Source organism: Acomys russatus, chromosome 16 (genome assembly GCF_903995435.1).
Source record: "Acomys russatus chromosome 16, mAcoRus1.1, whole genome shotgun sequence".
In the NCBI taxonomy this organism is placed as follows: domain Eukaryota; kingdom Metazoa; phylum Chordata; class Mammalia; order Rodentia; family Muridae; genus Acomys; species Acomys russatus.
In genome coordinates this window covers 10,445,485-10,457,078 of record NC_067152.1, presented here as the reverse complement: position 1 = coordinate 10,457,078, position 11,594 = coordinate 10,445,485, and the positions used below count along the sequence as shown (strand labels likewise).

The window sequence follows — 11,594 nt, the reverse complement described above, 5'->3', positions numbered from 1 at the left end:
GGGCAACCAACCTTTCTTTGTTAATTATGCTGGAATTCTTGACTCTTGGCTTGTAAAGTGCTTCACATGTTGTTCTGGGTGGAAGTTAGGAAAACCAGAGAAGCTTCCGTATGGCCATGTTTTTCCATTCTCACTCCCAGGCTAGCTCCTACCCTAATTCCACCACTCACTAGCTGTCTGGTCCAAAGCAGGCTATGATCTTCGGTGAAGACCTCTGAGTGAGGGGCTCCTTTCCCTCTCGCACCCCCTTCCTTTCCCCTGCCTTTCTAGCCCACCATGACCCTTGCATTCATTTCCTGTTGCATTCTTGGCCCTCCACTTCCTGTTTTCAGTCTTGTTCCCTCTTTCAGAACTAGCACGTTGAGTATTAAACAGGCAGGGGCAGCATGCTGAGCTCCTACCCTGGCACTTCCTGAACCTCCTAGCTTATAAATACCAAGGCAGGCCAGTGAATCAGGATGCAGTGAGCAGAACTCCTCAGACCAGCTGGGACTGCCCTCCAGAAAGATGAGCAACTCCAGGACTGCCATTTCATTCTTTATCCTCATGGCTGTCCTTGGATGCCAGGCTAAGCTCATACACGGTGAGTTCCCTGAGCTCCTCACCCAGCCGGCAAGTCTATGGGAACCGCAGAACTGGAGCTAGGGATGGAGACCACTGCCCTCCTGGAAATACTCCGCATCCTTGACGCAGTGATGGGATTAATTTACTCAGGAATAGCAGCATCAGGTTATAGGCCTGCCTCTGTCTGTAGCCTTTAGACCCTGGAGGAAACGAGACAAAGAAGCCGGGTTCCCGTTGGGGCAAACAATTAGGTTTGATCCTTTACCTAACTCTGGGCTAAGTGTTAACTCAAAAGAACAGGAGTGTGAGGGAAGCCCATTTACACGGTGCGTGACGATAGGAGTGTCAGACAGCATCTCCAATAATGCTGTCACCTTGGAGAAGCGGGATGGGCGGGGAATCAACTCAGCCCAAGATTGTTTTATTTGGCGAATGCTTAGCTCGCCCTTCTGTGCCGGACAGCTACTGTTCTGTTTGTCTTATGGCTGTTAGCACATTGATGCCTCCTAACAGCCCTGTGGGGTAGGTGTCATGTTAAATAGGAGAAAATGGTAGGCTACCAGTTATTTTTACATGTTTTTCCCTATTAGTATGATTGCTAACGTTTTATAAAAGAGAAAACTAAACCCCAGAAGGCATAAGACTTAAAAGTAAGACGAATGAGTGGTGAGATTAAGGTACGAGCTATCCTGGAAGGGGTATAGAAAGATGTGGGCATTTTAGGATCTTTCCTGGGTTTTGCACACTCCTCCTAGAACACGTGAGGCATGTTACAACGTGTCTACATGCCTCCTTAATGGAAGCCATGCTCCCTACCCCATCTCTTGGTGTCCTGGGGGCCTAGACCCATATGAATATCAAAATCCACAGATTTCACGTCCATTCATAATCCATGCACATCTTCATCAGGGTGTCAAAAACTCTAGATGCTTGTAAGGCTTAAAATAATTTAAATTCAGTCAACATGCATATTGTTATCTAGGGAATGATGGCAAGAAGTCTCTAGAGTCTCAACTGCATTTCAGGACATTTTTCTTTGGTGCACTCTGTAGATGTGGCGGCTCCACACATGGTAGACCAACTCTATAAAAAGAAAATAAGCCAAGAACAATGAAAGGCAATTGCTGGATGAGCTGATAGCTTAATCCTTACTGCCAAAAAAACATTACTTTATGCTTTGCTATAAGAAGTGAATACCGATATTTTTAATTAGATTTATTTTATTTTTATTTGTGTGTGTGTGTGTGTGTGTGTGTGTGCATGCACACATGTATGCAGACACCTTTAGAGGCCAGTAGAAGGTGTTGGATCTCCTGGAGCTGCAGTTACAGGCAGTAGGACCCACCTGATGTGGGTGCTGAGAACTGAGCTCTGGTCCTCTGTAAACACAGCAAGTACTTTAAACACCGAGCCATCTCTCCAGCCACTAAATATCAACTTTTAGAGCTATCTTTTTGCCTGTGATACCCTAACTTCCAGTTAGAAAAGAGGGAAAGGAGGGAGGGAGAAAGGAAAGGAGAAAGAAGAAGAGAGAGGGAAGGAAAGAGTAAGGGAGGGAGAGAGAGAGAGACAGGGAGGGAGAGGGAGGAAGGTTAGCTGAGTTGCACTTGCCTAATTATCACAAGGCAGGTTTTTTATACTGTAATCAAACAAAGTAGCATTCCTAGAACATATGTGTATCTTTATACTAATGGGACAAACATAGTAAACCAAACGAAACAAAACTTCACTACACTGTAAAGGGCATCATACAACCAAATGGGTTGCTGGGAAATTTGTTTCTAGAGTCTCATGGACTCCAGATGTGTAGACACAACTGTGGCCTATCACACACTGGGCTTTCAGGTAACTTACGTGCGTTAGATTTGCAGCTGGCTTTTAGTATTTCAGAATCTACAGAATATTTTTATTTCTCAAATATTTTTCAAAAGGTTCCAGGGTGGAGAAAAGCTCATAGCAACAAGACACCCTAGCCCGGGACAGACCTTTGATCCAGATGGGTTAGCAGAGATCCAGTAAGAGAGGCTGGCTGCCTTCAGTTGGGAGAAGGGGAGTCAGCCATGGTGGTACACACAGTGCTCTTAGCACTCAAGAGGCTGAGGCTACGGAACGGAGGGTCCAAGGCCATGTGAACTGTGGGCTACACAACAAGATCTTGCCTCCTTCACCAAAAGCTGGGAGTGAGATATGGGGCGGGTGGTGGGTCTAATATTAATGCTGCCAACCATGAATTTCTTTCCCCCACCTCGTCCGTTTCTTCTAGAAACCAAAAGCGAAGACCATCACTTTAAACCTCCCGTAGTGAGTCAAGGTAAATAACCAGATATGACATGTTTAAAGGGACTGGGGTGGGTACAGCATGGTGGCATCACTTTCCCTAAGGACAGAACAGGATGGAGAGGCCCTGGGGGTGCCAAGCATCTCTGGAAAGAGTAGGATGTGGCATGGGCACTCACCCCAGTGATGCTTCTCTATACATGCCCAGGTGCCCTGAGTCCACCTGCTTAGAGCAGGGGCATCCTTCGAGTCCGAGTCCTTTTCAGCTGCCACGGGACCCCTCCCTCCCCCCCCCCACTACCACAGGACTCTTGAGAGCAACGGCTTGGCAACTGAGTGGCCCTTTGTCTTCCTACAGGCTTTCAAGACTCTTCAGACTGCTGCTTCTCCTATGCCTCACGGATCCCGTGTTCAAAATTTATATATTATTTTCCAACCAGTGGTGGGTGCAGCAAGCCAGGCATCATGTAAGGACCACACTCATTCACTGTGTGTTAGGAGGAGGAGGAGCCTCCAGGATCTTAGAGGACCAGAAAAGGCCCATCCTTGGATCCCAACAGTTGATGGGGACGATACTTCAGGGTGTAGAGAAGAAGGAGACAGCAGGCAGAAGTCACCCCAAGAGTCGTTAGAGAATCTCACAGGACTGGAGAGGACCCCAGAGAGGGGATGGTGCTGAGCTACCTCCTGGAATGAACAGACTCTTGAGAGGAAAATCAGAGGGTCCAGAAGAGGGGGTCTCCTTCCCTACTTACTAGAGACTTCTGTTTGTAATCTTTCTTCTCCTTTTTTATCTCCAGCTTTATCAACAGGAAGAAGAACCAGATCTGTGCTGACCCCAGTGATTCGAGAGTTAAGGATTGCATAAAGACCCTAAAACAAGCCCCAAGACCTGGGAACACAGCCATTGCTTGAAAAGGAAGACTATATTGCCAGCCACGTTCATCTGTCTTCCCCAGTGACCAACTAGGAGGCTCTAAGCATTTATTTAAATATTTAAAGCATCTATTCTTCTATTCTGGTTTAAAGCAGCCCATGTGGTCAAGAGCATTTGTATGGATTCAGCTTGATATGACTAAAGCCATCTTGAGTTGTAACCACTGTGCTTGTCTCTGAGTGACTATTGGATTGACCTACATAGTTTATCGGCAGATTATATAAATGGGGGAACTATTAGAGTGGTCTTTGGAGCTTTGGAATGTGCCTGGTTCTGATACTATCTTAAGCCGGGTACATCCAGCTGATATGAAATGCATTTGCCCTAGCCCATCTATATGTCCATGTTTTTCCTGCCACTCTAGAGCAGTAAGCACCCCCAATAAAGTGCAGTCCATGTAGCCACAGGTCTCTTTGTCTCTCTTTCTCCAGATTCATAGGACTACGGAGCCAGTCTGATATTGGGCTGATAGGGAAAAAATATCTCGCTCACTCACCTTGAATATGGGAGATGGGGGGATGGGGTGGGGCAGGGGGGTGACACATGTGACTTTGGATATCCAAAACAAGACATCATATATAATTTTTACATTTCTAAGAACACAGCTTTTTCCAATGTAGACTCCATATCAAAGATGTATTTTATCCACTACTGAGGGAGCCATTAAATTAACTAAGATGCCATTGGCTTCTGATCCTCTTTGGTGGGGTTAAGGAATGACAGTGATCTCTCAGAGGCTGAGGAACAAAGGCGATGTCAGCCACGAACTCAGGCTTGCACTTTAAGTGCTCTGGTATTCTTTGTATTGCTCTAATGCACTAGATAAGGCTCTTATAAAATACACACCTGAGGGTAAAATGGCCACCTCCAGATAAACCAGTTGAGTGGAGGACCAGAGAAGGAAAAGAATAGAGTTTATCATGAAGCGAAACCAAGAGGAGCTTCAGAACTCCTGGAAAGAAGTGAAAGGGTACCTGGTGGGGGAGGGGCCAGAAACAGCGCACATGCACACATACGCGCGCGAGCGCGCACACACACACACACACACACACACACACACACACACACACACACGGTGTAGAGAAGTGACTGAGGAACACAGCCTAGGTCATGTTGTTACCCAGTGCAGGGAAGGGAATAGCTTCCAGCCACAGGGCAAGCCTGCACCTCTCACAAGGCTCAAATCTAGTTGCAGGTTTTGCTGAGACAGACATTGCTCATTCGGATGGGTCAGTGGTGAAAAGAAATACCGTTGTTCACGGACATGAGTGGGAACGCAGCAGACAGATGCTGCCTTGAGATAAAGTCAATTATTCAAAACTGAGCTATGTCTGGGGGCCTGAGACCATGGAACATCTACAGGTTGGGGAGTCATAATTTGGCTTGTCACAGCCTCTGGGTGAGGGAAGTGGGTGAGCTGTAGAGAGCTGGAGGGTTGACCACGGACAAGCTGTAGGTTCGAGTCCCAGGAGGTCAGCTCAGGCTGAGACATGCCTAAGAGAGGCAGCCCTGCCCTCAGTGACCAGGAACTGAACTTTCAATTGAGAATAACTCTGGATTTGAGAGTCCTGATGGATGGATCAAATCCCAGAGGCAGCTGCTGTTCACTGCCACAAGGCCCAAGAACTCTGAAGTTCCAAGTGCTGACAAAAAAGCAACATGGGGGAGGAAATTATCTCTTTTAGCTCACAATCCAAGTTACAGTCCATCGGAGCAGGGACCTCACTGTGGCAGGAGTTCACACATCCACGGCCAAGAACGGAGAAGGCCAAATGCATGCGTGCTCACGCCTCGCTTGCTTAGTGCTCAGCCAGCTTCCTTTACTCTCACTCAGCCCAGGGCCCAGCACCGGAAACAGTACCGTCCACTTTCGGGATGGATCTTCCCTCTCTAATTACCAAGCAAGACACTCTTTGACATACACAAACCTGCAAACCAGCCCTATCTAGATAATCCCTCATCTTAGAAACCCACAAAAAGAACATCGTAACCGGAAGATCAGGGCCCAAGGGGGTCTGTTCAAACTATTGCACTAACCAAGGATATTACAAGTAGTAAACTTCAAACCCCTATGCTAATCTAGCCAATGAACAGGACATCTTCCACAGTTGGGTGGAGAGCAGGGAGTAACTCTGACATGAACTCTGGTGCCCCATATTTGATGACCTCCTCTTGGTGGGGAGGCCTGGTGGCACTCAAAGAAAGAATAAGCAGGCTACCAAGATGAGACTTGATAGTCTAGGACCATAAAGTGGGGGAGGAGGCCCCCCTCAGTCATAGACCTAGGGGAGGGGAATAGGGTGAAAATGGGAGGGAGGAATGGGAGGATACAAGTGATGGGATAACAACTGAGATGTAATCTGAATAAATTAATTTAACAAAGAGAGAGAGAAAAAAAAAAAGACTCCCCGATGAGGTTATATTAAGTCTCCAGTTAAAGTAGCCAGCACAGTGCCCACAGTGGTGTTCCCCCAGCGGGTGATTCATACTCAAGAGGTCTTGAAAGTATGAAGATTGGTCCTCTGCTTAAACCAACCTCAGGGCTGTGGTTTCCTTCCACATTCCCAACACACTTGGGAAATACCCTCCGGATAAAGCTACAATCTGGCAAGTCTTAGAAGGGTGAGAGATTCTGCCCAGACCACAGAAGGAAACCCGTGAGGCCTGCTGAACCCCTGTCATGCAAAGAATAGGGACTGCGGAAGGGAAGATATGGCAGACAGATGCCACGCACCTGTCCAAGGCAGGCAGTACCAGCACAGACCACAGGAAACACAAGAGTCTACAGCTCGGCGGGTCCTCTCCCATCTCTGTGTATAAAGGAGGGTCCCGAGAGAATACAAACAAACATCCAAATTAAATAAGGAGCTTGGTACATGACATGAAAGAGGAATTCAGTAGAACCACTGAAGAAAAACTATAGCGAGCTACTGGAAACCCGAAATGTAGCTAAGTCTAATTAAAATTTCCGCAGAAAGCCTTGGCAGTAGAACTCAGTCAAGGGAAGGGCAGCGTACCTGAGCTTGGAGATAAGGTACAGGGACCTGAACATCTCAAGGAGAAAGGTGAATGAATGAAAAGGTCTGAGCTGGACTTTGAAGCTATTGAGGACGCAGGATGAAGATAAAAACCTAAGGATCGTAGATGTGAGAGTGAAGAATTCCTTTCCAAACGCATACAAAACATTTCCAATCAAATCATAGCAGAAAGTTTCCCTAAATTAGGCAAAGGAACATCTAATAGCACCAAATAGAAGAGACGGCCTTCCTCTCTCTTAAACCACTAAATAGTCACACCAAATGTATAAAAGCATGGAGAGAGAGAAACTCGAAGTCATATGTCAGGACAGGCCACCACAGAGTTTTCAACAGACGTTGTAAAGAGCTAGAGAGCTTGGAAAGGTGTTCTTCAAGCTTTGGAAGACATTAACCTCCAGCCCGGAGCAACGTTGCCAGCAAAGCACTCTGTCATAATTCAGGAGAAAAGAACATCTTCCCATGATAGAAACACGCTTATGAAACTCACAAAAAGGCTGAACCCAGGTCTTCTGCAAAAGCAACAAGCGCTCTAAACCAATGAGCTGTCTCTGTAGACCTCTCTTCCTCTTTTATTTGACCATATCAGAATAAACCTACAAATAGGCCAAAACATTTAGGAACTCATGGAGATTAAATAACTCACTAAATAGACCAGGCTGGCCTCGAACTAACAGAGACATACCTGCCTCTGGGTCCCGCGTGCTGAAGTGAAAGGTGAACACCACCCTATCCAGCCTCAGATGTTTCTCCTGATGGACATTCTAAAGAGATTTTTTTCCTCTTAAGTAAAAGGATATTAAAACTATCTGAAGGGACTGGAGAGTGGGCTCAGTGGTTAAGAGCACCTGCTGCTCTTGCGGAAAACTTGGGTTCAGTTCTCAGCACCCACATGGTGGCTCACAGCCATCTGTAACTCCAGTTCCAGGGGATCTAACGCCCTCTTCTGACCTCCATGGGCACTGCATGTATGTGGTAAACATACACACATGCAGGCGAAACACTCATGAATATAAATAAAATAAACCTTTAAAAATTAAAGAAAAATAAAGGAGTGACACCAATTTTTATATATCTCTAGTTAGATATCTAAGTTTACTTTTATAATCTATATGTATATGTACAGAACTGAGCATAAGCCAGTCTCCTCCAAGTTAACTGGAGGTCTAGAAGGATTCCCCACTCTCACCCTATGGTCAATGCTAAAAGACTGAATGAATTTCCTCGAAGGACAAATGCTTCTGGAAATATTTACACTCTCTCCGACTGAATCAATTGGAACAGTTTGGAAAGCCCCAAGTCACCTTTGCCCTCTACTTCCCATTATACACTGAGCCTTGTTCCCTCTTTTAGAACTAGCGTCTTGAGTCTCGAGTAGTCAAACAATGGCACCGTGAGCTGTAACCTGGCACTTCCTGGTCCTCTCACTTTTATAAATAGCAAGGCAGGGCAGGGAACAGCGCAGCAAGCAGTCTGAATGCCGGCGGGTTCTGCCCACAGGGAGAATGAAGCCTTTTACTACTGCCCTCTCCTTCCTCATTCTAGCAGCTGCTCTTGGATTCCAGGCTCAGATCATACAGGGTGAGTCCATGAAAGTCTGGGGAGAAGCCCCGGAGGGGCAGCGTGGAACACTGTGAATATTCTCCATGCAAGACAGAGCTGTGGAATTCACTTAGTACAGACCTGCCTCTGTCTGCAGCCTCTGAACTGGTGGTTCTCAACCTATGGGTCATGACTCTTTTTGGGGCAATCAACTTGCCTTTTCACAGGTGTCACCTAAGACCATGGAAGACACATGTATTTATATCACAATTCATAACAGTAGCAAATTACAGTTATGAAGTAGCAATGAGGTAATTGTGTGGTTGGGGGTCAGCACAACACGAGGAGCTATGTTAAAGGGCTGCAGCGTTAGGAAGGTTGAGGATCACTTCTCTGGCTCTTGGTACACAGATGGCTTGCTTCTGTTTGTAGAAGCAATGCTTTTCCTTTTTCCCAGCTAGAATTAGTTGATAACTTCTCCTAGCTAATCCTAGCTGGATCAAAAGAGCTATAATTAAAGAGTAAATTTGTAGACATGAACGCAAGGCTCCGTGATGCTAGAACTGTCAGATACCAGTTAGTATGGAGCCATTGCATTGGAAGCAGCCAGGCAAATGGCTCACCCAAGGTCTCTGTCTCATCTGAAGCAACGCTATTTTAGTTTCTGGAGGTGCCTAGAGCTCAACACGGAGAGGTCCTGTGAAATTAAAGAATGTATTCCTTAACTTTTCTAAGAAAGAGAGGTACACTATCCCCCCCCCCCAACAGAGCCAAGAAGAATATCAGACTTGGGTCAGGAGGTAGGAGCAATAGAAATAGAGAAACTTGTGTTGGATTCTTTATTGGAGATACTGGGAAAGAGGCAGGGCATGGTGCTGGGTACAGCTGAGGCTTTCCAAACTGAAGAAGTCTAAATGCTGTGGATACACGGATGGTCTCTAATCACCCAGGACCTAGCTCTAAGAAGAGTTAGGGGAAATACGAGCATGGTGTTTGATTGAGAGATAAAGGCGGTGCCTAGGCACAGGGCTCGGCATGAGTTGGTTTGAACCCTTTGCTCAGAGGCACTTAACCTCTCCTTGCTGTCAAGATTTTAATTGTGTCAGAATACCATAAGATGTAGAAAACAAAATATGATTAGTAGAGAGAGTCACCTAGCCATTCTATTTACCCCACAAGAATTTATCTACCTCCCGCTATGTGCAAGGCAGCTGCTGTTCAGCCCTGTAGATGTTGATTCATTCTTCCTCAGACTTCCCTGAGGGGGTCAGACAAGTGGAAGTTCACCATTCTTGCAAAAAAAAAAAAAAAAGAAGTTAGAAGACAAGCAATTTTGCATAGCTTTGTATATTATTGCTGTACTCATTTTTATAAGCCAGAAACTGAAACAGAGAAGCCTTCAATGACTTAAGACTACACGAGTAGTAAAGGGTAAAATTAGTAATGACACGTCTAAGGAAAGGCGATGCTATTTAAGATTGACTTTGGAAGTCACCCACTTCACATCAAGCATGTTAATAAAACAGCCACATACCTCACTACACACAATTCATAAGCAACTATTGAAGAGATGATAGAAAGGGCTAATTGTCTTTTCTCAATACAATGCGAATTCCCAATCTTTTTTAGCAACAATCTTTGGGCTCAGCTATATTTAGGGATGCAGGGCTACCCTTGATTTTAAAAAGTGATACATTGCTGGACATTATTTAACATCCCTGATGATTTCTGCAGTGTACCCTTCAATCAGACACTGATATAAACTTAGGCTACTAGAAGCCTCATTTCGCTTCCAAGAACTTTGTGTCACCAAAGGAGTTTGTGCTTCAGAGTCAGCAGAATGATTTTTAAAAGATCCCAGAAAAAAAAAAATCTCAACATCACCAAAGGGGACAAATGGGCCTAGAGACAGGCCTTAGAAGCCAAGTGGCTGGGGGTGGTACACTATTGGAGAATGGGGGAGGGGGTGGTGACTGGAGATGCTGAGACAATGACGCTGCTCTTTGCGCTCTGTTTCTTCCAGCAACAGAGACAAAAGAAGTCCTGAAGGCAAAGCAAGGACTTGAATCTCAAGTGTTTCCCATGGGTAAATATTTCATTACGGCTTGTTTTGAGAAGCACCAGAGTGGGGCCACGAGGGTGGTTGAGGATATTCTCCAGGAATCACTAGGGATGTTAAGGAATTTCCAGCAACAACTCCAGGAGGATCAGGATGGGCCATGAATTCTCCTTCCAGAGATGCCTTCTCTGTGCACCGAGTCTACTCACTTGCAGCAGATGCTGCCCATAGGCGACTATGCATGCCTTCCCTTCTATGGACCAGCTCCCATCCCTACTGTAGGCCCACTCAAGGGTGTGAAAGGAGATGACAGCGAGTACAGGCTAAGGAGGGAGCATCCCTTGAGTCCAGGCCTTCTCACCCCCGTCCCCACAGAACCCGCCCCAGGCATTCTTGAAAGTCATGACCTGACCCTTGAGTGGCTCTGTGTCTTCCTACAGGCTTTGACGAATCTTCAGACTGCTGTTTCTCCTATGTCAAACAGATCCAGTGTTCAAAGTTTATGTATTATTTTTCAACCAGTGGTGGGTGCATCAAGCCGGGCATCATGTAAGTGTCAAACTCACCCGTTGTGTGTTAGGGGGAGGAGGAGCCTCCAGGATCTTAGATGACCTGGTAGACAGGCTTCTAGAAAAGGCCCATCCTTGGATCGCACCAGATGAAGGAGAGGGTACTTTTCAGGGTGTAGAGAAGAGAGACAGCAGGCAGAAGTCTGCCCGAGTCACCCCATCAGTCGTTAGAGAATCTTACAGGACTGGAGAGGACCCAGAGCGGGGATGGTGCTGAGCTACCTCCTGGAATGAACAGGCTTGTTCAAGGAAAATCAGAGGGTCCAGAAGATGGGGGTCCCTTCCCTACTTACTAGAGACTTCTGTTGGTAATGTTTCGTCTTCTTTCTTTCTTTCTTTCTTTCTTTCTTTCTTTCTTTCTTTCTTTCTTTCTTTCTTTCTTTCTTTCTTTCTTTCTTTTTTCTTCAGCTTTGTCACCAAGAATGGGAAGCCGGTCTGTGCCAACCCCAGTGATCCGAGAGTTCGGAAGTGCATTAGAAGCCTGAGGCAAAACTCATGACCACAGACCTGCAAAGAGTAACATTTGTTGAGAAGAAGGGAATATGCCAGCCATTTCCTTCTGTCTTCCCCAGTAACCACCGAGGGAGCTCTAAGTGTTTGTCTTTATACAT

The 11,594-nt window shown here is 46.0% G+C and overlaps 2 protein-coding genes across 2 annotated transcripts; both read left to right on the top strand.

Moving 5' to 3' along the window:
• The first annotated feature begins 364 nt into the window (after positions 1 to 364).
• On the top strand, positions 365 to 4,178 carry LOC127200081 (C-C motif chemokine 6-like). Its single transcript, XM_051158153.1, has 4 exons — positions 365 to 583; positions 2,828 to 2,875; positions 3,200 to 3,308; positions 3,642 to 4,178. Exons 1-4 carry the CDS (start codon positions 508 to 510, stop codon positions 3,754 to 3,756), a joined length of 348 nt encoding a protein of 115 aa, XP_051014110.1. The 5' UTR covers positions 365 to 507; the 3' UTR covers positions 3,757 to 4,178.
• Positions 4,179 to 8,318: 4,140 nt separating this feature from the next.
• Ccl15 (C-C motif chemokine ligand 15) lies at positions 8,319 to 11,594 on the top strand. Its single transcript, XM_051158725.1, is given in 3 exon segments — positions 8,319 to 8,394; positions 10,855 to 10,963; positions 11,392 to 11,594. Coding segments are annotated over 3 exon segments (297 nt in total). The 3' UTR covers positions 11,504 to 11,594.